The 27,833-nt window shown below is 44.0% G+C and overlaps 1 protein-coding gene across 3 annotated transcripts in view; it reads left to right on the forward strand.

The window, feature by feature from the left end:
• The window catches only part of ush1c (Usher syndrome 1C), a 211,973-nt gene that overhangs the window by 171,305 nt on the left and 12,835 nt on the right, over window positions 1–27,833 (forward strand). For all 3 annotated transcript variants that reach the window (XM_059652022.1, XM_059652023.1, XM_059652024.1), the window contains exons 17-18: window positions 2,776–2,829; window positions 5,745–5,844. In XM_059652022.1, coding sequence (XP_059508005.1) covers window positions 2,776–2,829; window positions 5,745–5,844 — 154 coding nt within the window. The remainder of the gene's footprint in view (window positions 1–2,775; window positions 2,830–5,744; window positions 5,845–27,833) is intronic.

The following is a 27,833-nucleotide window of genomic DNA, read 5'->3' on the forward strand; positions in this document are numbered from 1 at the left end:
TTCTGCTTGAAGTGAGACATGGTGAGGGTGGATTGCATGGTAATGAAAGTAAATGTATAGGTGCCAGTGGAAGTGGAGGGAATGATGGCAGTGAAAAACAAATTACATCTCCTTTATTGTATACCAGATTGAAAATAAGCTTCAATCCTCATTATCCAAGTTGGTCGTTCATTTTAAGAGCTCTGGTAAAGCCAGAGTAAAAAGAGCGATTGGGGCGGCACGGTGGCTCAGTGGTTAGCACTACAGCCTCACAGCACCAGGGACCTGGGTTCAATTCCAGCCTCGGGCAACTGCCTGTGTGGAGTTTGCACATTCTCCCCGTGTCTACATGGGTTTCCTCCGGGTGCTCCAGTTTCCTCCCACAGTCCAAAGATGTGCAGGCTAGGTGGATTGGCCATGCTAAGTTGCCCATAGTGTTCAGGGGTGTGTGGGTTATAGGGGGACGGGTCTGGGTGGGATGCTTGAAGGGGTTGTGTGGACTTTTTGGGCCGAAGGGCCTGTTTCCATACTGTAGGGAATCAAATGGAATTTAATAAAAGAGAGTGGATGTTGAAATACTGAGGAGTGAATCACAGTGAAAGAAGGGTGAATAACAATAAATGAAGAGTAATGACATTGGGGAAAAAAATGATAATGGAGAGGGTAAAGTGAGGAGTTTTGAAAACGTGGAAAAATAATGGTAGGAAGTTGCAGCAATGAAGGAGAGGAGCTGAATCTCAGTAAACAAAGGAATGGGAAGCAATAAAATCAAAGAGAGATGGAACACAATGGGTGACAATGAAGGGAGGAGCTGAATAGTAAGTGTAGGAAGGAGGAGACATGTTACAATAAAAGGAAGATTTTAAAAAATATTTTTCTATTTGTTTTTGATGTCACTGGCAAGCACACATATCTCCCTGAATGACTGCAGTCCATTTGTTTGGTGCACCTGCAGTGCTGTTAGGAAATTAACAATAACAAAAGAGTTATCAGTTAGCAAAAGCCAAGAGTGACACACAGGATGTGGGAGGAAAGAAAGGGCTACAGTGAGAGAAAGTGGTGAAGATGTATATTAATTTGAACTGCTGAATGAGAGGTTACCTTCAAAGTACAACAGTGGTGGCATTAGTCTGACTGCATTAAAAAGAAATATGACTGTTATGTTGAATTGAAAGGGGTGCATGGAAAACGTTGGAACGAACTCTGCAGTATTGAAAGAGAGCACTACCTATAGAAACATAACATGCCCAATGATTGCTGGGCCCAATTGATATAAATAGTTAAATTTCAGTGGCAGAGATAGTAGGAACTGCAGATTCTGGAGAATCTGAGGTAACAAGGTGTAGAGCTGGACGAACACAGCAGGCCAAGCAGCATCAGAGGAGCAGGAAAGCTGACATTTCGGGCCTAGACCCTTCTCCTGAAAAGTCGGCTTTCCTGCTGTTCTGACGCTGCTTGGCCTACTGTGTTCATCCAGCTCTACACCTTGTTATCCTTAATTTCAGTGGCAAGCTGATTAATGTGTCATTGAGAAAATGATCTCTGGACGTTCTTAAAGGTACCATTCAAGGGAGTATCTTGCCAAGTCCAAATAAGACATCAAAAAATCCACTATTACCATTGTAAAAGCATTGAGGTTCAAAATAAACTATGAATAGAATGAGAAATGAGAATTTTAAAATTTGAATGTAAAGGCAACTGGTATTGTAAACACCTGATAAATGTTTGATGATCATGATTTATCATATCAATTAGCCACATACATCTGTTAATTGTTCAGCAATGACACAATTTGCAATACAATTTGTTCAAAACAAAGTGAATAGGACTGAGACTTTCCAGGGGATAAATGTTATGGGTCCCTTATCAACCAGTTTAAAAGTGGGCATTGGGGATAGTGGGATAGCATTGTAAATTGATCAGCCTGCCACCTTCCCTCCCACCCTTAACCTGTCAGCCATTTTAGGTGTTTTGAGGAGTGAATTGAGGGGGGCACTGGTGGTGGTGTGTAATGTCCTTTTGAGCTGGGTGGCCACATGGGATGATTCTGCATACACCGATCCTCAGCATTGCTTGTAGCCCTAGGAGTAGGCACTACTGTTTTCAAGCACTGATTGGACTATAGAACTGCCAATCAGTCAAATTGGGCACCAACTCGTTCTAACCTTGAGGAATTGAAGAATCCAGTCTGCTCCAATTATTGCTATGGAGTGGTCAGATTTTACATCATTGGCATTTCAGTCACTTTTTAGCTGTGCGGCTGAGGGTGAGACGCATGGATAATTTATCCTCCTATCCATCCCTTGGTCTACACCACCACACTGTTTGTAGGTAGAGTTTGACACCAGTATAATACAAGAAAGGTGATGCCATTGTCACATTTAATTAAGCAATGAGGCCTATAATATAAAATTCATTCAATGCAGTTATTGAATCAATTTAAGTATACCACGCTATTTTCCTGCAAGTAAATAGTGCAAATAATAAAGGGTTATAAATTATATTATATTAGTGAATAAAACAACAGTGATAATTAAGTTAAAATATTGCCTCACCTTATGAAGCACATTATCCACCAGTCATACATAGAATGAATATCAAATTATTATTTATTCTAATGTTTAGATTCAAAGGAGTTTAATGCTTCACTTTCCCCCCCGCAATATGTCATTGTCTGCTCATGTTGATCTATGTAAAAACTAAGTCATGTCTTTGTGTGATGAATTATAGATGCTGAGATCATATTGATGTAGCAGTGATTGGCATGACATTAATCAAAATATAATTTTATTCTAGTTCACATCAGACCAGATTGCAGGAAAAGATGTTCGCCTCTTGAGAATTAAGAAGGTAACAAGAATTATTTCTCCAGCAGAATTTATATTCAAATTCTGAAGTAGAAACATGCCTATTTTATATGCTTTAATCTCATCCTATTCCTTCTGTCTATAAACTATATCTGCAAGTTAAATCAAAATATTTTCAGGAGGCTGCTCTGCATTGCAGTTTTTGCACAAAATTAATTTTACTGTACAGTTGATGCAGCATTTTGTCCATGAAGCATTTGATAAATAATATCCCTGCAATGTCATCTTGGTACTGAGAGCAGATGGAATACTTGGCTTCAAACTGCAAGATTTCAGGTTCATGTATTGGGGTTGTCACTTTATTTGGAGGATGAATTTTGTCAGTTTTTGGCCAGGTGTCAGCATGTGGAAGTCTCAATGGAGTTTAAATGTTCAATGAGGAAATGAAAAAGCAATGAATAATCAACAAGGTGTTACTCGAAATTTGTAGACTGCAAGTTTAATTTGCAGTTTGAAAATAATCAGTTATTTTCTGAGGTTAAGAACAGTTAACATTTGCAGATATTCGGATGAATCTTAATAAGGAATTAAAATTTTTTTTAAATAGTCATGTTTCACCTATATAGCTGCTCTCTGTCAGCCTGTGAATGATATTGCATGAATTTCTGCATTAATCTCTTTGAATCTTGGCAACACTGGTGAAGGCCATATTTATAAACATCTTTGTGATCCACATTATATCTGTACATTCCTCAAAAAAGTGATTGATTTAAGCTCGAATCATAAACTCTTATTGAACATTTGAATAGGTACTCCACAAAAGGTCAATATGCAACATGACAGCTTGTGCACCTGGGTGATGATATATTTGTATGGCTGGAAGATTTATTCATGGACAGAGAGCAGAGTAGGTAAATGAGGATTTTCAAGTCGGTAGGCTGTAAATAAGGGAGTCACACAAAGATCAGTGCTGAGGCCTCAACTATTCATAATCCATATTAATGACTTGGAAGAAAGACTGGGAGCAATGTCTCCAAGTTTGCTAATGGGTCCAACCCAAATGGGAATGTAAGCTATGAGGAAGACACCAAGGGGCAACAAAGAGATATAGCCAGGTTAAGTGAATAAATAACAAGTTGGAATACGGCGAATAATGCTGAGAAGTTTATTGGTTATTCAGTTTTGCATTAAACAAAGGAAAACAGGAAAATGACGTTTGTTTTTCATTGCAAATAAACTGGAGAACAGAATAAACAAGTCCTATTACAATTATATGTGGCTAGTTCAGGATTCTGTTAAGGCTAATGTGCAGGTTCATTTGGCAGTTTGGAAGACAAGTGTGATATTAGCATTCATTTTGAGGGAGTTAGATTACAAGAGCAGGGATATCCTGCTGCAGCTGTGTAAGACTCTGGTCAGACCACATTTGGAATACTGTGAGCAATTTTGTGTATCTAAGGAAGGATGTATTGGCTTTGGAAGGAGTCCAGAGAAATTTCACAATAATGTCCTGGGGATGAAGGCTTGTCATACGAAGAACTATTGAGGTCTCTGAGTCTGTACTTGATAGAGTTTAGAAGGATGAGGAGGAATCTGATTGAAACTTGCAGAATACTGAGAGGCCTGGATAGAGTGGGTATGGAGAAGATGTTTCCACTCGAAGGAGAGATTAAGACCCAAAGGCATGCTTACAGAATGAAGGGGTGACCCATTAAAATTGAGATGAAGAAGAATTTATTCAGCCAGAGAGTGGTGAAGCTGAGGAACTCATTGCTGCACAAGGCTGTGGAGGCTAAGCCATTGAGTGTCTTAAAAACAGAGACAGATATGTTCTCGGAGGTAGCAAAAGCTGTCGATGCTGGAGTCACAGATGACAGTGTGGAGCTGGAGGAACATAGCAGGCCAGGCAGCATCAGAGGAGCAGGGAAAATTGAGTTAAGACAGAAGATCAAATGTGGTCATACTGAATGATGGAGCCTGCTTGAGGGGCCATGTTGTCTATTCTTACTCCTACTTCTTGTAATCTAATGTTAGAGAAGTGGCTCTATTGTGTCAATGACAACAATAGATTTCCATTCCCCTCTGGTCACATGCCAAGGACCCACAACACAGTGACCTAAAATGGATGTAACAGCACCTGATGTGGCTTGACTTTATTCTGCGAATATATCACCAGCTGTATTACATCACTAATAACAAAATGTTCATGAATTTCATAAAAGTTCATATAATTGTAAGGCTTGATTTTAACCTCCAGCTGATTGGTTGGAGTACCTGGCTGCCTACTGCAGCTTTTCATTTACTCCCTCAGTCTCAGTAATTTTCTGCCAAGTAAATTTCCATAGGAATACTCATTGATGGTGGTATTTAGAAAGAAAAGGGAGCAAGTAAAAATATTTTAAAACTGCTATTCATTATTTTCAACTAGCCTTAACTCGATAGTTGTTTCTTTCAGATTTTCTTTTAAATGTGAAAATATAGCTGTTATAGTTGTTTTGATCTGAGATTTAGCAATGCAAAATTGAAGTACTACAGTGTCTCAGGCTGTTATTGACATTTGTAGAGTCCTTGGTCATTTAGTTAATAGCGATGTCATTTATTGCATTGTCAAATGCACGCTGGTAGCTGTTTGAGCATTTGTAATTACCAATGTAAAATTTCAAAATGTTGTATCACTTACAGCACTTGCATTAGGGCAGATGTTCAATAGCTTCAAATGTGATTTCCATTTACTTTTTACCAGTCTTTTTATGATCTCTGAAAAATGTTCCCTGCAGCCTATCAAACTGCTGCCAGTATAAGCAGTATTGTATCATTCACAGTGCATCGCTACTGATGATTGTTAGTGACGAAAGATCTGGCCTGTAAGTATAGCATAAAAACTGCATTGAAAATGAAAGTTGTTAGAATTCTATAATTGAGCTACCAAGTGTTATGATTATCTGTTCTGTTATGTAGGAAGGACCATTAGATCTTGCAGTCGAGGGGGGCATCAATTCCCCACTTGGGAAGATTGTTGTATCTGCAATCTACGATGGAGGCGCCGCAGATAAGCATGGTACAGTTATTTCTCTTGTATCCTGACATTCTCTTGATTTGATAAAAATTGACTTCTACTTTTGAGACCACTTTCCTATTCTAGTACTTATTGAGTTGAGTTTGTACCCTTGAGGAAGGGTCTAAGCAAAAGTCTTAAAATTAAAAAGAAATCCTTTGTGATGTGTAATAATAATTCTCTCAAATGTTCTTGGTGTTGGACTGAAACCAACTTAAACATTTCAACTTTTTTCTGAGACTTCTTCATGTTATTTTCAAAGTTGCAAAGCTCTTGACTCTACTGTACAATTCGCTGCACAGATAAGCTCCAGTCTTTTAAGGAGATGAAAGGTGGAAAGAGCAGTCCTAACTGAGTCCGTGAAGTATCAAGTTTTACTAACTTTGTTGGAAACGTGTCCTTGTCCAAATTTAGATAAGATTTAGTTTCTAATTAGTTTGAGTTTCATTCTAATTAGATTAGGATTATTTTCATTAGAAAGACGGAGATTGAGGGGGGACCTGATTGAGGTCTACAAAATCATGAGGGGTATAGACAAGGTGGATAGCAAGAAGCTTTTTCCCAGAGTGGGGGACTCAATTACTAGGGGCCATGAGTTCAAAGTGAGAGGAGGAAAGTTTAAGGGAGATATGCATGGAAAGTTCTTTACACAGAGGGTGGTGGGTGCCTGGAACGCGTTGCCAGCGGAGGTGGTAGACGCAGACACATTAGTATCTTTTAAGACGTATCTGGACAGGTACATGGATGGGCAGGGAGCAAAGGGATACGGACCCTTAGAAAATAGATGATAGGCTTAGACAGAGGATCTTGATCGGCGCAGGCACGGAGGACCGAAGGGCCCGTTCCTGTGCTATGATTTTCTTTGTTCTTTGGTTAATACCAATGCAGAATCATTGCTGTATTTGTTAGATTGAGAAACCATTATTAGATTACAGAATAGATTGATGGAATTTGTGAGTAACTTGCCAGTTAGATATGTTTCAACTTGGAAGCTACCACAGTGACTCTGACATCCTTCTGTCTCTGAAGTTCAATACTTTTCTTAGATATATGAATCTAATTCCAGAATCTGAGTCATGTTTAAGTCATGTACGTTCCACTTGAGAGCTTGAGTGTAAAATGCAAAGCTGACTATCCAGCGCAGTACTCAGAGCGCATTCCAATGTTAGAGGTATCTTCTTTTGAATAAGGGAATAAACCAAGATTCTACCAGCCTGTTTGGGTAGTTGTAAATGATGCATCACGCTGATTTGAAGAAAATTGGGAGAGTTATTCCCCATGTCCTCAGTGATGCTTATCCCTCAATCAACATTGCAATAAACAGAATATCTGTTCATTTATGCATTACTACAGCAAAAACAATTTTATGCATGAATTTTGATCGGAGATAATAGGAACTGCAGATGCTGAAGAATACAAGATAACAAAGTGTGGAGCTGGATGAACACAGCAGGCCAAGCAGCATCTTAGGAGCACAAAAGCTGACGTTTTTGGCCTCGACCCTTCTTCAGAAAAGGGGGATGGGGAGAGGGTTCTGAAATAAATAGGGAGAGAAGGCGAGGCGGACTGAAGATGGATACAGGACAAGATAGGTGGAGAGGAGAGTATAGGTGGGGAGGTAGGGAGGGGATAGATCAGTCCAGGGAGGACGGACAGGTCAAGAGGGCGGGATGAGGTTAGTAGGTAGGAAATTGAGGTGGGAGGAGGGGATAGGTGAGAGGAAGAACAGGTTAGGGAGGCGGAGATGAGCTGGGCTGGTTTTGGGATGCAGTAGGGATGAGGGGAGATTTTGAAGCTTGTGAAAGCCACATTGATATCATCGGGCTGCAGGGTTCCCAAGTGGAATACGAGTTTCCGTTCCGCAACCTTCCGGTGGCATCATTATGGCACTGCAGGAGGCCCAGGACGGACATGTCGTCTAAGGAATGGGAAGGGGTGTTAAAATGGTTCGCGACTGGGAGGTGCAGTTGTTTATTGTGAACTGAGAGTAGGCATTCTGCAAAGTGGTCCCCAAGCCTCCGCTTGGTTTCCCCAATGTGGAGGAAGCCACAACAGGTACAGCGGATGCAGTATACCACATTGGCAGATGTACAGGTGAACATCTGTTTGATGTGAGGGGGCAAGTGTAGCACTTCCTGCGGTTGCACGGGGAAGTGCCAGGTGTGGTGGGGTTGGAGGGGAGTGTGGAGCTGACAAGGGAGTCCCGGAGAGAGTGGTCTCACCGGAAGGCAGACAGGGGTGGGGATGGGAAAATGTCTTTGGTGGTGGGGTCAGATTGTAGATGACGGAAGTGTCGGAGAAGGGTCCCACCCACCTTCCTGCAGACCAATGTCCATTTCAAGCCCACCAACTCCCACAGCTACCTAGAATACACCTCCTCCCACACACCCTCCTGCAAAAAGTCCGTCCCCCATTCCCAATTCCTTCACCTCCGCCACATCTGCTCCCAGGATGAGGCATTCTACTCCCGTACATCCCGGATGTCCTCGTTCTTCAAGGACCGCAACTCCCCCCCCCCCCCCCCCCCCCCCTCCCACCCCGGCAGTGGTCGAGAACACCCCCAACCGTGTCTCCCGCATTTCCCACAACTCATCCCTCACACACCGTCCCCCGCAATATCCGCCAAAAGAGAATCCCCCTCGTCCTCACATACCACCCCACCAACCTCCGGATTCAACACATCATCCTCTAACACTTCCGCTGTCAACATTCCGACCCACCACCAAAGATATTTTTCCATCCCCACCCTTGTCTGCCTTCTGGAGAGACCACTCTCTCCGGGAGTTGCTTGTCCGCTCCACTCTCCCCTCCAACCCCACCACACCCGGCACTTTCCCCTGCAACCGCAGGAAGTGCTACACTTGCCCCCACACCACCTCCCTCACCCCCATCCCAGGCCCCAAGATGACTTTCCACATCAAACAGATGTTCACCTGCACATCTGCCAATGTGGCATACTGCATCCGCTGTACCCGTTGTGGCTTCCTCTACATTGGGAAAACTAAGCGGAGGCTTGGGGACCGCTTTGCAGAACACCTCCGCTCGGTTCGCAATAAACAACTGCACCTCCCAGTCGCAAACCATTTTAACACCCCCTCCTATTCCTTAGACGACATGCCCATCCTGGGCCTCCTGCAGTGCCATAATGATGCTGCTTGAAGGTTACAGGAACAGCAACTCATATTCCACTTGGGAACCCTGCATCCCAATGATATCAATGTGGCTTTCACAAGCTTCAAAATCTCCCCTCCCCCCCCACTGCATCCCAAAACCAGCCCAGCTCGTCCCCACCTCCCTAACCTGTTCTTCCTCTCACCTATCCCCTCCTCCCACCTCAGCCGCACCTCCATTTCCTGCCTACTGAGCTCATCCCACCCCCTTGAACTGTCCGTCCTCCCCGGACTGACCTACCCCTCCCCACCTCCCCACCTATACACTCCCCTCCACCTATCTTGTCCTGTATCCATCTTCAGTCCACCTCCCCCTCTCTCCCTATTTATTTCAGAACCCTCTACCCATCCCCCTCTCTGATGAAGGGTCAAGGCCCATTCCATCAGCTTTTGTGCTCCTGAGATGCTGCTTGGCCTGCTGTGTTCATCCAGTTCCACACTTTGTTATACATGAATTTTATTTGACTGCAAGTATTTTGGATGTCTGGTGATGTTTCTGCATATCTTTTCTCTTTACACATGGTTACGTAAAAATGCAAGCACCAACATCAAGGGTAACCTGTAGAAAATCTTATTTACTTTTCAAAAATGAAATATTATTCACACTGTTATAATCAAATGAAAATCTTTTTGTTTAACAAAGAAATCATAAGTTTTTCTCTTCCTGTTTCTGTGACTTCTGTGTAGTGATGCCACTGTGGCTTCAGCAAAGCTAAAGATGGGTTGCAGTTTTCTTTGCTTTGGAACCTATGAGGGCCCTGCCAAATATAGCCTGTTTGCAGTTGTGAATCACTGGAGTGGGAAGCAACCTGTCAGTGTCTGATTGAGAGGAAGTTAGAGGTGTGGAGGAAGGGGAACAAGCAATGAGCAGTGGGCGTACTGTAAGATGAATTCCCACTTCCAGCAGCCTGTTCTCCAACCTCCCTCTTGTAGTACACCTGCAATTTCTCTGCAAACAGGAAGCTTGAACACTTCGCTGCATGTCAGTGAGTCATTGAGTACCCATGGTAAATCCTTCCTCTATCTAGTGTAAGGAGGCAGGCAGTGGATTGGTATCAGCTGACATGTACCGTCTGCAAGTGATGCTCTATCTAGATGGTGCTAATACCTGAGAAATAATGGTACTTTCACTTGGTTTCAGTCTCATATCAAGGATGTGCATAGCTTCAGGAAATTCTGACAGAGCCACTGATGTTTTTAGCTGCTAAGCCATATCTTTTCTGCTTGATTGATATTCCCTTAAGCTCAGCATCTGGGTCCATCTGAGCAATGCTTGGAGGGACGGTCCCCTTCAAAATGGACCCTCCACTATTGTTCATGTCCAACTGCTCCAACTCAAATGTGAAGTATGCCTTTCTATGTGATAATTGCTCACCCTTTCCTAGATCTCCTGAGCAGCTGAAAGTTTTGAGATATCAAAGACATGAGTTAGCGCTGACATTGAGAGGGCTCACAAATTCAATTTAGTGCAGACCATAACAGCTCACTTATAAGGGATATGTATTCTACATGATTGATAGTTAAGTTCGAAATGTCACCAGGTCTCTGGACCATTGCTAACTCTCCATTGCCACTACTCAGTAATTGGGCCACCTGACAGATCTCGGTTATTGTTAGAGCAGCAATATGTGCTAGTCTGCCCTGATTCTCTGAAATTCCCTTGGAGTTTTGGGATTTTTTTTCAGTAATGATAAAAGAGTTATGAGTTTGAGAACCTTGTGACGATACTAGGGTTTTACGAGGTGTAATCTGTCTTCTTTTTATGAAGAGAGATTGAGACAGAGGCGCTGAGTGTTGAGCTCAAAGCCAATAAGGTAAAGATAGTTCTCCCATAATACAATAGCTTCATTCTTATGTATTTTCGCACAACAGAAAATCACATTATGGGGAAATCGCTAGTAGAAAGTTTGCCTCATCCAATCGTGTCTACTATTCACCAATCGCATTACAGCCAATCCACATTAATGAAATGTCAATTATTGCAGAAAAACATGTAAACAGCTTGTGAAGCCTTAGTATTTTTTTAAAAGAAGTTGGAACAATAGAAACAGCCAGAATGGGTGTGGTCAAACTCCCACAGAACCAGGATTTTTAGTTTTAGCTTTCAGTAGCTGTTGGGATTTTGAAAACTGCTACATCTCTCTCTATCTCTTTGCTACAGCTAAATATTTGGGTTCTTTTTCTGCTCCTACACTTGCAGGAGAGAGAATCTATTTTTCTGATTTTGTCTTTACCGAGAGTGTGTTTATGGTATGTTACCATATTGGAACAGTTGATGTTGAGTGGTTAAATAATCTATAATTCTGTTATGCTTTCCAATAGAGTAAATTATTCCAATCCTTTTTTACCTGGTATTTTAACTACAATGTATGAATAAAGTATGTTTTGCTTCAAGTCTGATAGTTTGACCAATGTTTTTTGCCAACAGTGAACAGTCTCTGTTGCTGTGACAGCGGCTTTAAAATAGCTGCAAGTGTGACGATAATGTTATAACCCGGTTGAAGAGCTCACTCATAACTGTCTCAGGATTTTGCTAGGTTCCTGGGGTGCAGTTTCAGTAGGCATTAAATTGAGAAATTTCTGCTGAGAGAATGGTGCTAAGGTCTGAATAACGGATATTGAATTCGCTTCATCTGTGAGGATAATTTTCCCTAGAATGAAACTAATAAAAGTTCTGAATTGTGAAATATTGCATCAAGAGGGCGGCAGAGTTGGCAAGTTAGGCTGTTAGAGACAATCTTCCAATCTTCAGAGTCTGTCATGGTATTGTCAGCTTCTAATCTCTTTTGATGACAGAGGAACAGCTGGGACAGATAGTGTTACAAGTAATGTAACCAGGTTTGTATAAAGTGTCAGAGCAATACACAATATCACAATTGCATATTTAGTGAATGGTAATGGTGGTAATTATATTTATACATAATTCATTGTTTTGTAAAAGAATATGGTGCATAGGTTGTGTGTTAAGGAAGTCTGCATTCTCTTAAATAATATATTTTCCAAATGCTCATGCTCGTGTACATGATGATAGTCTCAATACACTCAAATCTACTGGTGCAGTTGTCACTACTTGCTGATAACCTGATGAGATGAGAAATGAAGCAAATTCCAATGCACACCATATACTTCCCAAAGGGCTTTGAATTGGTGGCATGGAGTGCTTTTATTTGAAATGTCTCCATTTGCGACATTTTGTCAGAATGTGAAGAAAGAGCTGAATCTTTACCAACAACCTTCTTTAACTTGCTCAATTTTAATCAAGGAAATCATAATGGCATTTGTTTTAAAAATTGAAATACAGTACCACGAAGAAGGTTGTTATTTCAACCTAGTTTAAACTATACTAGTTAAAATGAATTTGTTAAATCGCAACTTCATTGAAATAACTTAATTAAGTTAACAATTCATTAATAAAATTAGTATAATATTATTTCGATCTCAAAAATCAGAATTTATGAATGTGTTGTATAAAGTTATATAATAAGATGTGATAGCTATACCAATGATCATGTTATGCAGAAGAAAGTTTGAGGTCATTCACTGAGGCCTGGCAACAGTCCAGGCAGAAAAGAGCAAGGCTATGATGCGCAGCAAAGAGGCTGCTTGAAGGTCAATGAAGTATTTATGTGGATTTTGGTCACCATGGTAGTAACGGATGTTGATCTGTAGGTCTGATTTTAGTTTGTGACATTGCTTCTCTCTGAAACAAACCTAATAATAGTCCTGAAATTAAAGATTTTCATCATTTATGGTCAAGTTATTATTGCCACTTTACCATGCAATAGAGGATACTGGGATGGAAAATATCTGTTGGTTTAGGATCTATATTGACCCTGTATTATGTAATCTCCCAGCTTTCATCTTAATAAACATGATGAAATGGATACTTTTATTTGGAGATAATGTAGAAAACATTCTCATAGCACTGGTTTCTGGCACAAAATGGCCAACGCCATCACTAATATGGACTTTGGGAATCAGCTTCATGAATTCATCCAGCCACACATGACATGCGAGTATGCCAAAGCATTGTGCCAGTCAGGTCTGAAGAATTTCAGTTGGCCTCAATGGCAGATTGATCCACTTGCGCAAAGCAGAGTAGACAAACCCCAGATAGGTTGTGCTTTACCTTGTCTTTATAAACTTTAAGGAAAAACTGCTGCCTTATGCCTACCTCCAGTAGTCCCATTAAGGACTGCTAATTAAGCCATTGAAGACCTAGAAAAACATACGTAGGAAGAGTATTGCAGCTCAAGCTCTATCCAATTGATAGTCAATATTGATTCAAGCTGTATTGCTACTTGTATTTGCACAGCACCGAAAACATCTTTCAAGTGTTCACTGTGCACCTGGATGTCACTAGTTTCCAATTTGTCAGTTAACACTGTTCTGTTGGAGACTATATTAAACAAGAAGTTAAAAGTGCTTGTAATAAGAGTGCTGCAGTAACCATGAGTGAATTTAGTCTACATTTAACCTGTGGAAGCCACATCTGCAATAATTCAGTAGCAAATGAATTCCTGAGGTAAGTATTAAAAAGGCATATTAGACTAACATTTGAGGAATCAATTAGAGAGCAGGCTGCCCAAGATTTCATATTGTATGTCAAGAATAGGTTAATTAATCTTGTGTAAGGTCCTTTTAGAAAGAGTGACCATAACATCAAACAATTCTTAAATCTATAACACAAAAACTGCAAAGGTGTTCAGTATGAGTCGACTGTGATAAATTCGGTACATTCACTGAAAAACATGTTGGTGGGTAGGCATTTGCAAATTTTAAAGAATGAATGCATACATTGCAAAAGTTATTTATTCCTTTCTCATTCGACAATACAACAGGGAAATAGGCCCAACTGTGGCTAACAAAATAAATTGAGGGTAGGATTAGATCCAAAGACGAGGCATATAAAGTTGCTCGTAAAAGTAGCAAGTCTGACGATTGGGAGTAATTTAGAATTCTGCAAAGAAGGACTAGGAGTTTGATTAAGAGGGTTAAAATAGAGTGTAAAAGTAAACCTGCAAGGGACTTAGAAACAGACTGTAAGAACTTCTATAAATATATAAAAAGAAAAGGTTTTGTGAAAACAAATATACACACATTCTGAAATGGGAGATTTGATAATGCAGAACAAGCAAATGGCAGAGCTGTTACAAAACCACTGAAGCTCTGCATTCTCAAAAGAAGACACAAATGCTGGAAAGCAAGGGTGAATTGAGGAGGAGGAATTGAAGGAAATTAGCATCAGTGAAAAAACTAGTGCTGGGAAAGTTAATGGGACTGAAAGTTACTGGCTCCCTAATCTACATCATAGGATACTGAAGAAGAAGGCAGTGGAAAAAGTTGAGATAACAAAGTGTAGAGCTAGATGAACATGCCAGGCCAAGCAGCATCAGAGGAGCAGGAAGGCTGATGTTTTGGGCCTAGACCCTTCTTCAGGAAATATTTTCTGAAGAAGGGTTGAGGCCCAAAACGTCACCCTTCCTGCTCCTCGGATGCTGCTTGGCCTGCTGTGTTCATCCAGCTCTACACCTTGTTATCTCAGATTCTGCAGCATTTGCAGTTCCTACTGTCAAGTTCCAAAATTCCAGAACAATCCTACATAGAAACATAAAATAAAAGATAGGAGCAGGAGTAGGCCATTTGACTCTCAAGCTTGCTGTGACTATTCGCTATAAGCATGGCTGATCTTCAAGCTCAATACCCTAATCCTACCCTACCCCCTTGGACCCTTTAGCCACAAGAGCTATATCTACCTCCTTGAAAACACATCAACACTTTGGCCTCAACCACTTTCTGTGGTAGTGAATTCCTCACACTCACCACTCTCTGGATGAAGAAGTTTCTCGTCATTGAAGTCTTACCAGGTTTACCCTTAAACTGTGGCCCATGGTTCTGGACTCTCTCACCATTAGGAACATCCTATGTGCATCCTATCTAGTCCCATTAGAATTTTTTAGATTTCTATGAGATCCCCCATTTATACTTCTCCAGTGAATACATTCCGAACCGACTCAACCTCTCTTCACATGTCAGTCATGCTATCCCAGGAATCAATTTGGTAAACCTTTGCTGTGCTCCCTCCGTAGCAAGAACATCCTTCCTCAGATAAAGAGACCAAAACTGCACATGATATTCCCGGTGTGGTCTCAGCAATACCCTGTATAATTGCAGCAAAATATCCTTGTCCCTGAACTTGAATCCTCTCGCTGTGTAGGTCAACATGCCGTTTGCCTGCTGCACCTGTATGCTTCCTGGCAACAACTGGTGCACAAGGACACCCATGTCTCATTGATTATTTCCTTCTTTCAATTTTTAACTAAATAATAATCTGGTCTCCTATTTTTGCTACTGAAGTGAAATACTTCCCATTTATCCACATTATGCTGCATCTGTTGTGCATTTACTCACACAGCCTGTCCAAATCTCACTGCAACATCTCTGCATCCTCCCCACAGCTTACCCTTCCACCCTCTTCTAAATCAGTGACATATATTGTGAATTTAGCTGGAGTCCTAGTACTGACCCATATGGTTACCCCTAACCACTCTAGCAAAAACTCTCCCTTGAGCATCAGTACTGGTCCTACCCAATTTGCACTGGCCCCACCTCTCCCAGAACCGATCCCACTGCCCCAGGAATCTGAAACCTTTCCCCATCTCTGTAGGCATGTATTCATCCAATTATATCCAGTTAATTCTACTGACTAGCACCTGACACTGCTGGTATTCCTGAGATCATCACTACCTTTGAGATACTACTTTTCAGCTTGCTTCCTAACTCCCTATATTATGCTTTTAGGACCTCATCCTTTTTGCTTAAAAAAAAATGTCTTTTGTAGCAATGTGTACCATAACCATTAGGTGATCACCCTCCTCCAGGGTGTTGCCTAGCCGCTCTGAAACATCCATGAGCCTAGCACCAGGGAGACAACATATCAATATATCCTGGCAGATTGGAAGGTGCCAAATATACCATGTCATTTAAAACAAAAGGAGGGACCAATAATTACAAACCAGTTCATCTAATATCAATAGTAAGTAAAATCCTTGTCTATTAAAAAGAGTACAATGACAAGGCATTTACAAAATACCAAAGACTACCGTAGGTTTATACCATCTTTGTAGGTTTACTGTTCTGTAGATTTTTTCCTGTACCTTTTATAAAAATGCTGAAGTGATGGAGAAAAAATAATATACGTATAAAATAATTATAAATTTTCTTTATTTTTCCTCATGGCTAATAAACAGTGACTGTTACTAATTTCTTACATGGGTATTCACAAAGACTGGTCCAGTCCTCAAATTACCTTTATATGGGTACACCTTCTAACAGGTGTCAGTGGAGAGTACACATGAACAGGGAGTTTAGCTATTTTGTTTTTCTTCACCCAAGAATAATGAGGCCAGCTATTACCTGTAAGGTTTTTAACAACTTTTTTCATTCAAATTAGGTTACATTTACAATAAACAGATTAATTATATCTATTGTCTAACAGATTCAATATAAGCCAGATGATCTTGACTTTAAGTCCAAATGGTCTTCATGTTGGACACATGGGAAGTTTTATTAATTATAAAATAGTAATGAAGACACAGTAAACTGTTATTTTCCCTACAAGGAGTTATTGTCACTTAAAATCTATTGTATTACATTAGCACTATTTATGAACTTGCTCATCTATTATTTAACCAATTCATTTGCAATTAAAGCCTAAAGCTAGGTCTGAAATGATGCATGCCACTTCTGAAAGATGTGAGAAAGATCCTGTAGATGTATGGAAAATTTCCATTAATAAGGAATAAGTATTCCAATTCATTTCTCTGAGCATATTAACTTAAGCTTATCTAAATATCACTGATGATACTCTTAAGACAGAAAGGAGTCATCTATGATGTTAACTTCTGGATGACCAACTGTTGAACAGTGCTGATTGACTGCCCACTCCAGCACTGTAGGAATCAGAGCCATTTTGATACCCAAGGCTTGTTTAAGTTGAACTAATGTGTTGTTCATTCCAAATCACTATCAGTGCCCTAATTAACATGGTTCAGTGTGGTGCCCTGAGGCTGAAGGCTATCTAGCCACCATCAACCTAAATTTTAGGTGAACTCATACTTGTCAAGGAGGGAAATCTTAAATTGACAGTCATCTAGATGAGTTTTGTGAAGGAGCATTCCTCCTCCTGAACCCAAAGAATTAATGTGTAAATTGCCCTTCTGGGGTCACCTTGTCAGTTTCCCCAGCAAAATTGGTTACAGAGTCTGATCACAGCTGGTCTGAAATGGTAATTGCCAATACATGTGCTATAGCTCCCCCTTTATAATGAAAAGGCAACTACTGTCTAAAATAATACAATGTGAGGCTGGATGAACACAGCAGGCCAAGCAGCATCTCAGGAGCACAAAAGCTGACGTTTCAGGCCTAGACCCTTAAGCAGAGAGGGGGATGGGGAGAGGGAACTGGAATAAATAGGGAGAGAGGGGGAGGCGGACCGAAGATGGAGAGTAAAGAAGATAGGTGGAGAGAGTATAGGTGGGGAGGTAGGGAGGGGATAGGTCAGTCCAGGGAAGACTGACAGGTCAAGGAGGTGGGATGAGGTTAGTAGGTAGATGGGGGTGCGGCTTGGGGTGGGAGGAAGGGATGGGTGAGAGGAAGAACCGGTTAGGGAGGCAGAGACAGGTTGGACTGGTTTTGGGATGCAGTGGGTGGGGGGGAAGAGCTGGGCTGGTTGTGTGGTGCAGTGGGGGGAGGGGACGAACTGGGCTGGTTTAGGGATGCAGTAGGGGAAGGGGAGATTTTGAAACTGGTGAAGTCCACATTGATACCATTAGGCTGCAGGGTTCCCAGGCGGAATATGAGTTGCTGTTCCTGCAACCTTCGGGTGGCATCACTGTGGCAGTGCAGGAGGCCCATGATGGACATGTCATCTAAAGAATGGGAGGGGGAGTGGAAATGGTTTGCGACTGGGAGCTGCAGTTGTTTGTTGCGAACTGAGCGGAGGTGTTCTGCAAAGCGGTCTCCAAGCCTCCGCTTGGTTTCCCCAATGTAGAGGAAGCCACACCGGGTACAGTGGATGCAGTATACCACATTGGCAGATGTGCAGGTGAACCTCTGCTTAATGTGGAATGTCATCTTGGGGCCTGGGTAGGGGTGAGGGAGGAGGTGTGGGGGCAAGTGTAGCATTTCCTGCGGTTGCAGGGGAAGGTGCCGGGTATGGTGGGGTTGGAGGGCAGTGTGGAGCGAACAAGGGAGTCACGGAGAGAGTGGTCTCTCTGGAAAGCAGACAGAGGTGGGGATGGAAAAATGTCTTGGGTGGTGGGGTTGGATTGTAAATGGCGGAATTGTTTGAGGATGATGCGTTGTATCCGGAGGTTGGTAGGGTGGTGTGTGAGAACGAGGGGGATCCTCTTTGGGCAGTTGTGGCGGGGGCGGGGTGTGAGGGATGTGTTGCGGGAAATACGGGAGACGCGGTCAAGGGCGTTCGCGATCACTGTGGGGGGAAAATTGCGGTCCTTGAAGAACTTGGACATCTGGGATGTGCGGGAGTGGAATGCCTCATCCTGGGAGCAGATGCGGCGGAGGCGGAGGAATTGGGAATAGGGGATGGAATTTTTTCAGGAGGGTGGGTGGGAGGAGGTGTATTCTAGGTAGCTGTGGGAGTCGGTGGGCTTGAAATGGACATCAGTTACAAGCTGGTTGCCTGAGATGGAGACTGAGAGGTCCAGGAAGGTGAGGGATGTGCTGGAGATGGCCCAGGTGAACTGAAGGTTGGGGTGGAAGGTGTTGGTGAAGTGGATGAACTGTTCGAGCTCCTCTGGGGAGCAAGAGGCGGCGCCGATACAGTAATCAATGTACCGGAGGAAGAGGTGGGGTTTGGGGCCTGTGTAGGTGTGGAAGAGGAACTGTTCCACGTAACCTACAAAGAGGCAGGCATAGCTGGGGCCCATGCGGGTGCACTGCATCCACTGTACTCGGTGTGGCTACCTCTATGTTGGGGAAACCAAGCGGAGGCTTGGAGACCGCTTTGCAGAACACCTCCGCTCAGTTCGCAACAAGCAACTGCACCTCCCAGTCGCAAACCATTTCCACTCCCCCTCCCATTCTTTAGATGACATGTCCATCATGGGCCTCCTGCAGTGCCACAATGATGCCACCCGAAGGTTGCAGGAACAGCAACTCATATTCCGCCTGGGAACCCTGCAGCCTAATGGTATCAATGTGGACTTCACCAGTTTCAAAATCTCCCCTTCCCCAACTGCATTACTAAACCAGCCCAGTTCGTCCCCTCCCCCCACTGCACCACACAACCAGCCCAGCTCTTCCCCCCCCCCCCCCCCACCCACTGCATCCCAAAACCAGTCCAACCTGTCTCTGCCTCCCTAACCGGTTCTTCCTCTCACCCATCCCTTCCTCCCACCCCAAGCCGCACCCCCATCTACCTACTAACCTCATCCCACCTCCTTGACCTGTCAGTCTTCCCTGGACTGACCTATCCCCTCCCTACCTCCCCACCTATACGCTCTCCACCTATCTTCTTTACTCTCCATCTTCAGTCCACCTCCCCCTCTCTCCCTATTTATTCCTGTTCCCTCTCCCCATCCCCCTCTCTGCTTAAGGGTCTAGGCCCAAACGTCAGCTTTTGTGCTCCTGAGATGCTGCTTGGCCTGCTGTGTTCATCCAGCCTCACATTTTATTACCTCGGAATTCTCCAGCATCTGCAGTTCCCATTATCTCTGATACTGTCTAAAATAGATGGGCACTACAGCCAGTCTTCAGCAGATCCCTGTTAAATCGGCCTGACATGTTAAATCTACTGTCCTATTGACACCGATGTTGCTAACTTAAAATCTTCACCACAATCTCAATAAAGTGGAGTAAGAACAGCAGAAATAAGGGCAATCTTCATTAAACAATTTATCACAATTTGTCATTAGTTGAGAGAAACATTACAAATTAACATGCATTCCACTGGATAGACTGGGATAGAGAACTACTTAGAGGTCACAAGAGAAAATAAGTGAAAATGAAGCATGTAAAAGGATTAGTTTGAGGTGAAACGTCAATATCTCCTGTTCAGTTTCCCTTTTAAGCAAAATATTTTAGCAGCCGTCACTAACTCTTTACAGCCAAAGCTAACATTTGAATACTGTAGCCTAATGGAAGAAAGAGCTTCAAGCATTATTGGTCATGATTAAGAAAAGGCATGTGGCTATATTATCAATTCTACTGCCCCCTCCTGTTTCCAGTTCCTTGTTCATCTCTTAGTTGCAGATGTTACTGCTGTGAACTTCAGTATATTAGCACCCAATAGTTTCAGCATTATGAATGACTTCCGAAATGGCATCCATAGTGCACAGGTGAAATTGAGGTCACACTGCCATTTTGAAGCCTTTGTCCTCTGTTTTGAACATACATATTTGAAGGGAGTTATCAACCACAGCAAAATTACTTGCTGCTTGATTTTCATTAACTCTTATTCAGATTGAAACTGTGTTGGCTTGTTTGGTGTCTTCCAAAATTGTTTAAACTTGAGTACTATAGGATGAGGCTTCAAAAAGTGGGCAGTTGGGATCCCAAAGCGATGTCATGAGCTCAAATTTGTGTTGCCAGATCTGAAGAAACAATGTGGTAGAATTTTGGCAGAGTTATAAACAGTTGTGCCTCCCTCACTAATAGCCCAACTGCTCTCAAAGTTCGAACTGAACCATCATCACTGAAATAACTGTACAGAGGCCAATATTGCATCACCAAATCACTGTTTATTGACACATGGAGTGCCCTTGACAGTGATCCAGCTCCCTCAGAGCCAGCTCTCAGACTCTCCTATTCCTATCTGTCAGCCACCAGTCCCTGATTCGACCAGATTAACAGCCCCAATCCGGGAATTTGTATTATATGAGGTCCAACTGGCTGACCTCGTTACAATCACAATAATCACAATTATCATTTCTAAATAAGGTCACAGTGGGAGCATGGTGTGACAAGTGCTGACCCCTATTGTTGTCTCAGAGTTGGTGCTGCAAGTTTCAGCTCAAGAGCCTACTTTGGGATCCCAGTCCCCCATTTTGTGAAGTTTTGTCCTATTGTTTTCAAGTTTAAACAATTTTAGACAACACCAAACACGTCAACACTGTTCCAATCTGAGTAAGACTAAATGGAAAGATAGTCTACCTGCTCCTAGTCACGGGTACAATTGTAGTCATTCACCATGGACTGTAGAGTAATAGAAAGTATGAACAGAGGTGACAAAAATAGTAAAGCTGTAAGAAGAGGCAGAGATTCAGGGAAGGGAGAAGACCTCTCAGCAAGAAGCCAGGACAACTCAGACTTATTTAAACAGCAATTATTGTTCAATAAATAACAGTCAGACGGCATTACTACACTATAGATGACCTAAATGAAATTTGCTAACTGCTGTCGGCACAACTTCAACCTCAAAGTAGGGTGAGCACGGAATTGGCAACAGTTATGAAAGTGATTATGTGTATCAACATTTATGCACCTTTCTTTTTCCAAGCTTGCTTGCTAAAGATATTTAAGTCAAGTCAGCAGAATGCTTCACAAGGATTGCAGACTCCCCATGGTGCTTTTGAATCTGCACAGGTTGTTTTGTGCATGTAGCATGACAACTCTAAGATGCACCATGATAACAAAGTGTGGAGCTGGATGAACACAGCAGGCCCAGCAGCATCTCAGGAGCACAAAAGCTGATGTTTCGGGCCTGGACCCTTCATCAGAGACAGGGATGGGGAGAGGGTTCTGGAATAAATAGGGAGAGGGGGGGAGGTGGACCGAAGATGGAGAGAAAAGAAGATAGGTAGAGAGGAGAGTATAGGTGGGGAGATAGGGAGGGAATAGATCAGTCCTAGGGACAGGTCAAGGAGGGGGGATGAGGTTAGTAGGTAGGAAATGGAGGTGCGGCTTGAGGTGGGAGGAAGGGATGGGTGAGAGGAAGAACAGGTCAGGGAGGCAGAGACCGGCTGGGCTGGTTTTGGGTTGCAGTGGGGGGAGGGGACGAACTGGGCTGGTTTTGGGATGCAGTGCGGGAAGGGGAGATTTTGAAGCTGGTGAAGTCCACATTGATACCATTGGGCTGCAGGGTTCCCAAGCGGAATATGAGTTGCTGTACCTGCAACCTTCGGGTGGCATCATTGTGGCACTGCAGGAGGCCCATCTTGAACATGTCGTCTGAAGAATGGGAGGGGGTGTTAAAATGGCTCGCGACTGGGAGGTGCAGTTGTTTATTGTGAACCGAGCGGACGTGTTCTGCAAAGCGGTCCCCAAGCCTCCACTTGGTTTCCCCAATGTAGAGGAAGCCACCCCGGGTACAATGGATACAGTATACCACGTTGGCAGATGTGCAGGTGAACCTCTGCTTAATATGGAAAGTCATCTTGGGGCCTGGGATAGGGGTGAGGGAGGAGGTGTGGGGGCAAGTGTCGCATTTCCTGCGGTTGCAGGGGAAGGTGCCAGGTGTGGTGGGGTTGGAGGGCAGTGTGGAGCGAACAAGGGAGTCACGGAGAGAGTAGTCTCTCTGGAAGGCAGACAAGGGTGGGGATGGAAAAATGTCTTGGGTGGTGGGGTTGGATTGTAGATGGCGGAAGTGGTCGGAGGAGGGTGGGTGGGAGGAGGTGTATTGTATCCGGAGGTTGATCGGGTGGTGTGTGAGAACGAGGTGGATCTTCTTTGGGTGGTTGTGGCGGGGGCGGGGTGTGAGGGATGTGTTGTGGGAAATGCGGGAGACGCGGTCAATGGCGTTCTCGTCCACCATGGGGGGAAAGTTGCAGTCCTTGAAGAACTTGGACATCTGGGATGTGCAGGAGTGGAATGCCTCATCCTGGGAGCAGATGCGGCAGAGGCGGAGGAATTGGGAATAGGGGATGGAATTTTTGCAGGAGGGTGGGTGGGAGGAGGTGTATTCTAGGTAGCTGTGGGAGTCGGTGGGCTTGAAATGGACATCAGTTACTAGCTGGTTGCCTGAGATGGAGACTGAGAGGTCCAGGAAGGTGAGGGATGTGCTGGAGATGGCCCAGGTGAACTTGAGGTTGGGGTGGAAGGTGTTGGTGAAGTGGATGAACTGTTCGAGTTCCTCTGGGGAGCAAGGGGCGGCGCCAATACAGTCATCAATGTAACAGAGGAAGAGGTGGGGTTTGGGGGCCTGTGTAGGTGCGGAAGAGGGACTGTTCCACGTAACCTACAAAGAGGCAGGCATAGCTGGGGCCCATGCGGGTGCCCATGGCCACCCCCTTGTTCTGTAGGAAGTGGGAGAAATCGAAAGAGAAGTTGTTGAGAGTGAGGACGAGTTCAGTTAGGCGGATGAGGGTGTCGGTGGAGGGGGACTGGTCGGGCCTGCGGGACAGGAAGAAGCGGAGGGCCTTGCAGAACACCTCCGCTCGGTTCGCAATAAACAACTGCACCTCCCAGTTGCAAACCATTTTAACTCCCCCTCCCATTCTTCAGACGACATGTCCATCATGGGCCTCCTGCAGTGCCACAAGGATGCCACCCGAGGGTTGCAGGAACAGCAACTTATATTCCGCTTGGGAACCCTGCAGCCCAGTGGTATCAATGTGGACTTCACCAGCTTCAAAATCTCCCCTTCCCGCACCGCATTCCAAAACCAGCCCAGTTCGTCCCCTCCCCCCTCTGCACCCCAAAACCAGCCCAGCCTGTCTCTGCCTCCCTAACCTGTTCTTCCTCTCACCCATGCCTTCCTCCCACTTCAAGCCACACCTCCATTTCCTACCTACTAACCTCATCCCACCTCCTTGACCTGTCCGTCTTCCCTGGACTGACCTATCCCCTCCCTACTTCCCCACCTATACTCTCCTCTCCACCTATCTTCTTTTCTCTCCATCTTCAGTCCACCTCCCCCCCTCTCCCTATTTATTCCAGAACCCTCTCCCCATCCCTGTCTCTGATGAAGGGTCTAGGCCCGAAACATCAGCTTTTGTGCTCCTGAGATGCTGCTTGGCCTGCTGTGTTCATCCAGCTCCACACTTTGTTATCTTGGATTCTCCAGCATCTGCAGTTCCCATTATCGAAGATGCACCATGCCTGGTGAGACCATCCACAATAAACATACACTCAGCTGTGGTAAGCAGGATCCTATTACCCATTTACCAACAATCCCACATCTTATCTCCCCTCTGTTACTGATCATCACAGCATTCACATGGAAACATGGAAGATAGAACTAGGAATAGGCCATTTGCACCCCCAAGCCTGTTTAGCCATTAATTATCATCATGGCTGATCATTGAGCTCAATCCTCCTCCCATATCCTTTGATCCCTTTAACACAACAGTTAAGTCTATCTCTTTTGTGAAATCATACGATGCTTTGGCCTGAACCACTTTCTGTGGCAGTGGATTCCGCATGCTCATCACTTTTTGGCTGTCTCCACATCTCAATCCAAAAAGGTTTACACATTATCCTTAAATTATTACCCCTGGTTCTGGATTCTCCCACCATCAAGACCATCCTTCCTTTCTGTATACAACCTGCCTCGTTCTGTTGGAATTTTATAGGTTTCCTTAAACCCCTGTCCCCCCACCCCTCATTCTTCTAAACTGCAGCAAATACAGTCCTAACCATCTCACCTTCTCATATGTCAATCCTGCCATCCAGTAATCAAATTGATAAATCTTCTTTCCCCACAGCAAAAAACATCTTCCCCTAGATAAGGAGACCAAAACTGCACACGCTGTTCCAGGTGTGGCTTCACCTGTGCCCTGGGTAATTGCAGAAGATAATCCTTATTTTTGTGCTCAAATTGTCTCACTGTGAAAGTCAACATACAGTTTACCTTCTCCGCTGCCTGCTGTGAGTGTATGCAGACTGTCCGCAACTAGTGCACGAGGACACCCAGGTCTTGTTGAATCTTCCCTTCCTTCAATTTTCAGCCATTCGAATAATATTATGCCTTCCTATTTATGCTGACAAAGTGAAGGTGCCTTAACCTTCCTTGTAGTCCTAGTGTAAAGTTATGCTAGTGGCTCCAACATAGTTAGTAGAAGGCTGAAGATTCCATTGGTGAAGCTACAGCTGACTTTGCAAGACAATCTTATGCAGCTGTTGAAGGAGAAGCTGAGCTTTAGAGTGTGTCACCTTGGCAGGATTGGCAGCGGGCTAGGCTAGCTAGCTGAGGAGAATCTACAAAGGCTTTGATAGAGTGACAGTGATGGAAAGATGAATGCTATTATTCTGAAAAGGTTCATGCTCCATGAAGCCACTACTCATTCCAAGGTGTAGCAGTAGCAATCCTAGTGAGGCTTTGGAGGACACATTCCTGAGCTGCTTTCCACACTGCAGACCATTTTGAATACTTGTATCCTTAGCTACAATAACGGCAATGAGTTTCTGGGACAGCAGGCAGGCCTTGCAATATTGCAGCCTGAACCTCAACTTCAACAATGAGATGTTGATTAGCTTTGTTGGTGCTGCAATAGAAACTGAGACACGAACCATCACATCGAGTTTGTTTCCAATATCATCTAAAATAAATGGGCTCCAGGCTCTGCTCAAAATCCTGTATCAATTAGGTGCCAGACTTCTCCATGTTCTATGGCATTGACTGTAGTCTTTCTGGTAAGCCAATGCGCTGAGCGTTTTATCTATTTTTCTAATCAACCTATTCAGAGATCTTATTACACACCTCTGGAGCAGGTGGGACTTGAATCCAGGTTTGTCGGTTCAAGAGTGGGTCACTACCACCACACCACAAGAGGGCCTTTTACACTAAGAATTCAACTGTGTAGTCCCATCAGCCTTCTTCTATCAAAGTCTCTTCTGAGTCCTATGCAGCATAACTGGAGTGACTACATCCTCCAGTGGCAGGCTGACATTTGTTATCTTTATTGCCTCTCCAGGTTGCAGGCACCTTGATCTGTGTCTCACACCACATGCTGATCCTTCCTCTAAACAATTGTCCTAAAAATGTATAATGTTTGTCTGTAAGCTTTGGCTGCAAGATTGAGAGTGAGATAACATACTCCTTTACTCATGTCTTTCTGCTGTTGGCCAGCTTTTGCTCTTCCACCACTCCCTGACCAGTTTGAATTCTTGTTTTCCTGGTCTATGCCATATATCCACTTCAGATCACATTGTTGTTGATTCTTAACTGCCCTCTGTAATTGTCTGACAAGCTACTCAGTTCAAAATCAATAGGAATGGGTAACAAATCCTGGCCTCGCTACCAATGCCCAAATCCAAAGGAAAATTTTAAAAACCGAAATCCCTTACCTGTGGTCATGTTATGAGGGAAGGGTAAGGTTTCAGATAGCCTCTCTGCCGTTGGGGCAATTGAGACCAAAAAGTGAACAATTAACTGCTACTTAGAGATAGCAAGAACTACAGATGCTGGAGTCAGAGACAACACAGTGTGGAGCTGAGGCCAGGCAGCATCAGAGGAGCAGGAAAGTTGATGTTTCAGGTCAGGACCCTTGTTCGGAAATGGGGAACAGGAAGGGAGCTGGGAAATAAATAGGGAGCAGGGATGAGGCTGGGACAGCTAAGTGGGATGGTGATAGGTGAGTGCAGGTAGGGAGTAGTGGGAATTGATCAGTGAAGCAGGAGGAGCGGACAGATGGGAGAGAAGGTGTACAGATCGTGTCAGGTTGTGTCAGGTCAAGGAGGCGGAGATGAGAGGGAGGGTTGGACATGGGATGAGGCTAGTGGTAGGGAGATTTTAGAACTGGTGAATTCAATGTTTAGGCCATCAGGCTGTGGCCTCCTGAAGCAGAATATGAGGTGTTGCTCTGTCAGTTTGCGGGCGGTGTCGTTGTAACACTGAAGGAGGCCCAGGACAGACATGTCACCCAGCGAGTGGGAGTGGGAAGGGGATTTAAAATGGTTCTCGACCAGAAGATGTTGTCGTTTGTCGTGTGCAGAGCGCAGATGCTCTACAAAACGGCCTCTGAGTCTCCACTTGGTCTCACTGATGTAGAGGATGCAGTACACCAAGCTGATGAATGTACAGGTGACCCCATGTCTGATATGTAAGGTCTGCTTTGGGCTTTGAATGGAGGTGAGAGGGGTGGTGTCGGGGCAGGTGTAGCACTTCCTGCGGTTGCAGAGAAAAATGCTGAGGGTATAGTGAGGCTAGTGGAGAGTGAGCAGTCCCTATGAAAGGCACATAGGGGTGGGGAGGGAAATATATCTTTGGTTGTGGGTCAGATTGCAGGTGGTGGAGAATGATACATTGGATGCAGAGGTTGGTGGGGTATATGTGAGGACAAGGGGGGTTCTGTCTTTATTTTTGTTTGGGGAAGGGGTTTGAGGGCAAAAGTGTAGGAAATGCAAGGGAAATGAAAATCCTCTCATCCATCCTCCTGCAATAATGTGATCCCCTATTCTCAATTCCTCCACTTCCAACACATCTCCTTCCAATATGGAAGGTTCCACTCCTGGACATCCCAGATGTCCTCCCGCTTCAAGGACCGCAACGTCCGCTCTCTGGTGATCAAAAAAGCCCTCAATTGTATCTCTTGCATTTCCTGCCCTTCTGCCCTCAGATCCCTCACCCCAACAAATTAAAGACAGAATCCCTCTTGCCTCACGTATCACACCACCAACCTCTGCATCCAGCACAGCTTTCTCCACCATCCTGGGCCGCCTCCAATGTCACAATGTCACCACCCGCAAACTGAAGGAGCCATCTTGGTAGCCTACAGCCCGAGGGCCTAAACATGGAATTCACCAGTTTTAAAATCTCCTCACCCCCGGCCTCATCCCATGTCTAACTCTCCCTCTCATCCCCGCCTGCTTGACCTGACACAACCTGTCCATCTTCTCTCCCACCTATCTGCTCTTCCTGCC

Source organism: Stegostoma tigrinum, chromosome 17 (genome assembly GCF_030684315.1).
Source record: "Stegostoma tigrinum isolate sSteTig4 chromosome 17, sSteTig4.hap1, whole genome shotgun sequence".
NCBI classification, from domain to species: domain Eukaryota; kingdom Metazoa; phylum Chordata; class Chondrichthyes; order Orectolobiformes; family Stegostomatidae; genus Stegostoma; species Stegostoma tigrinum.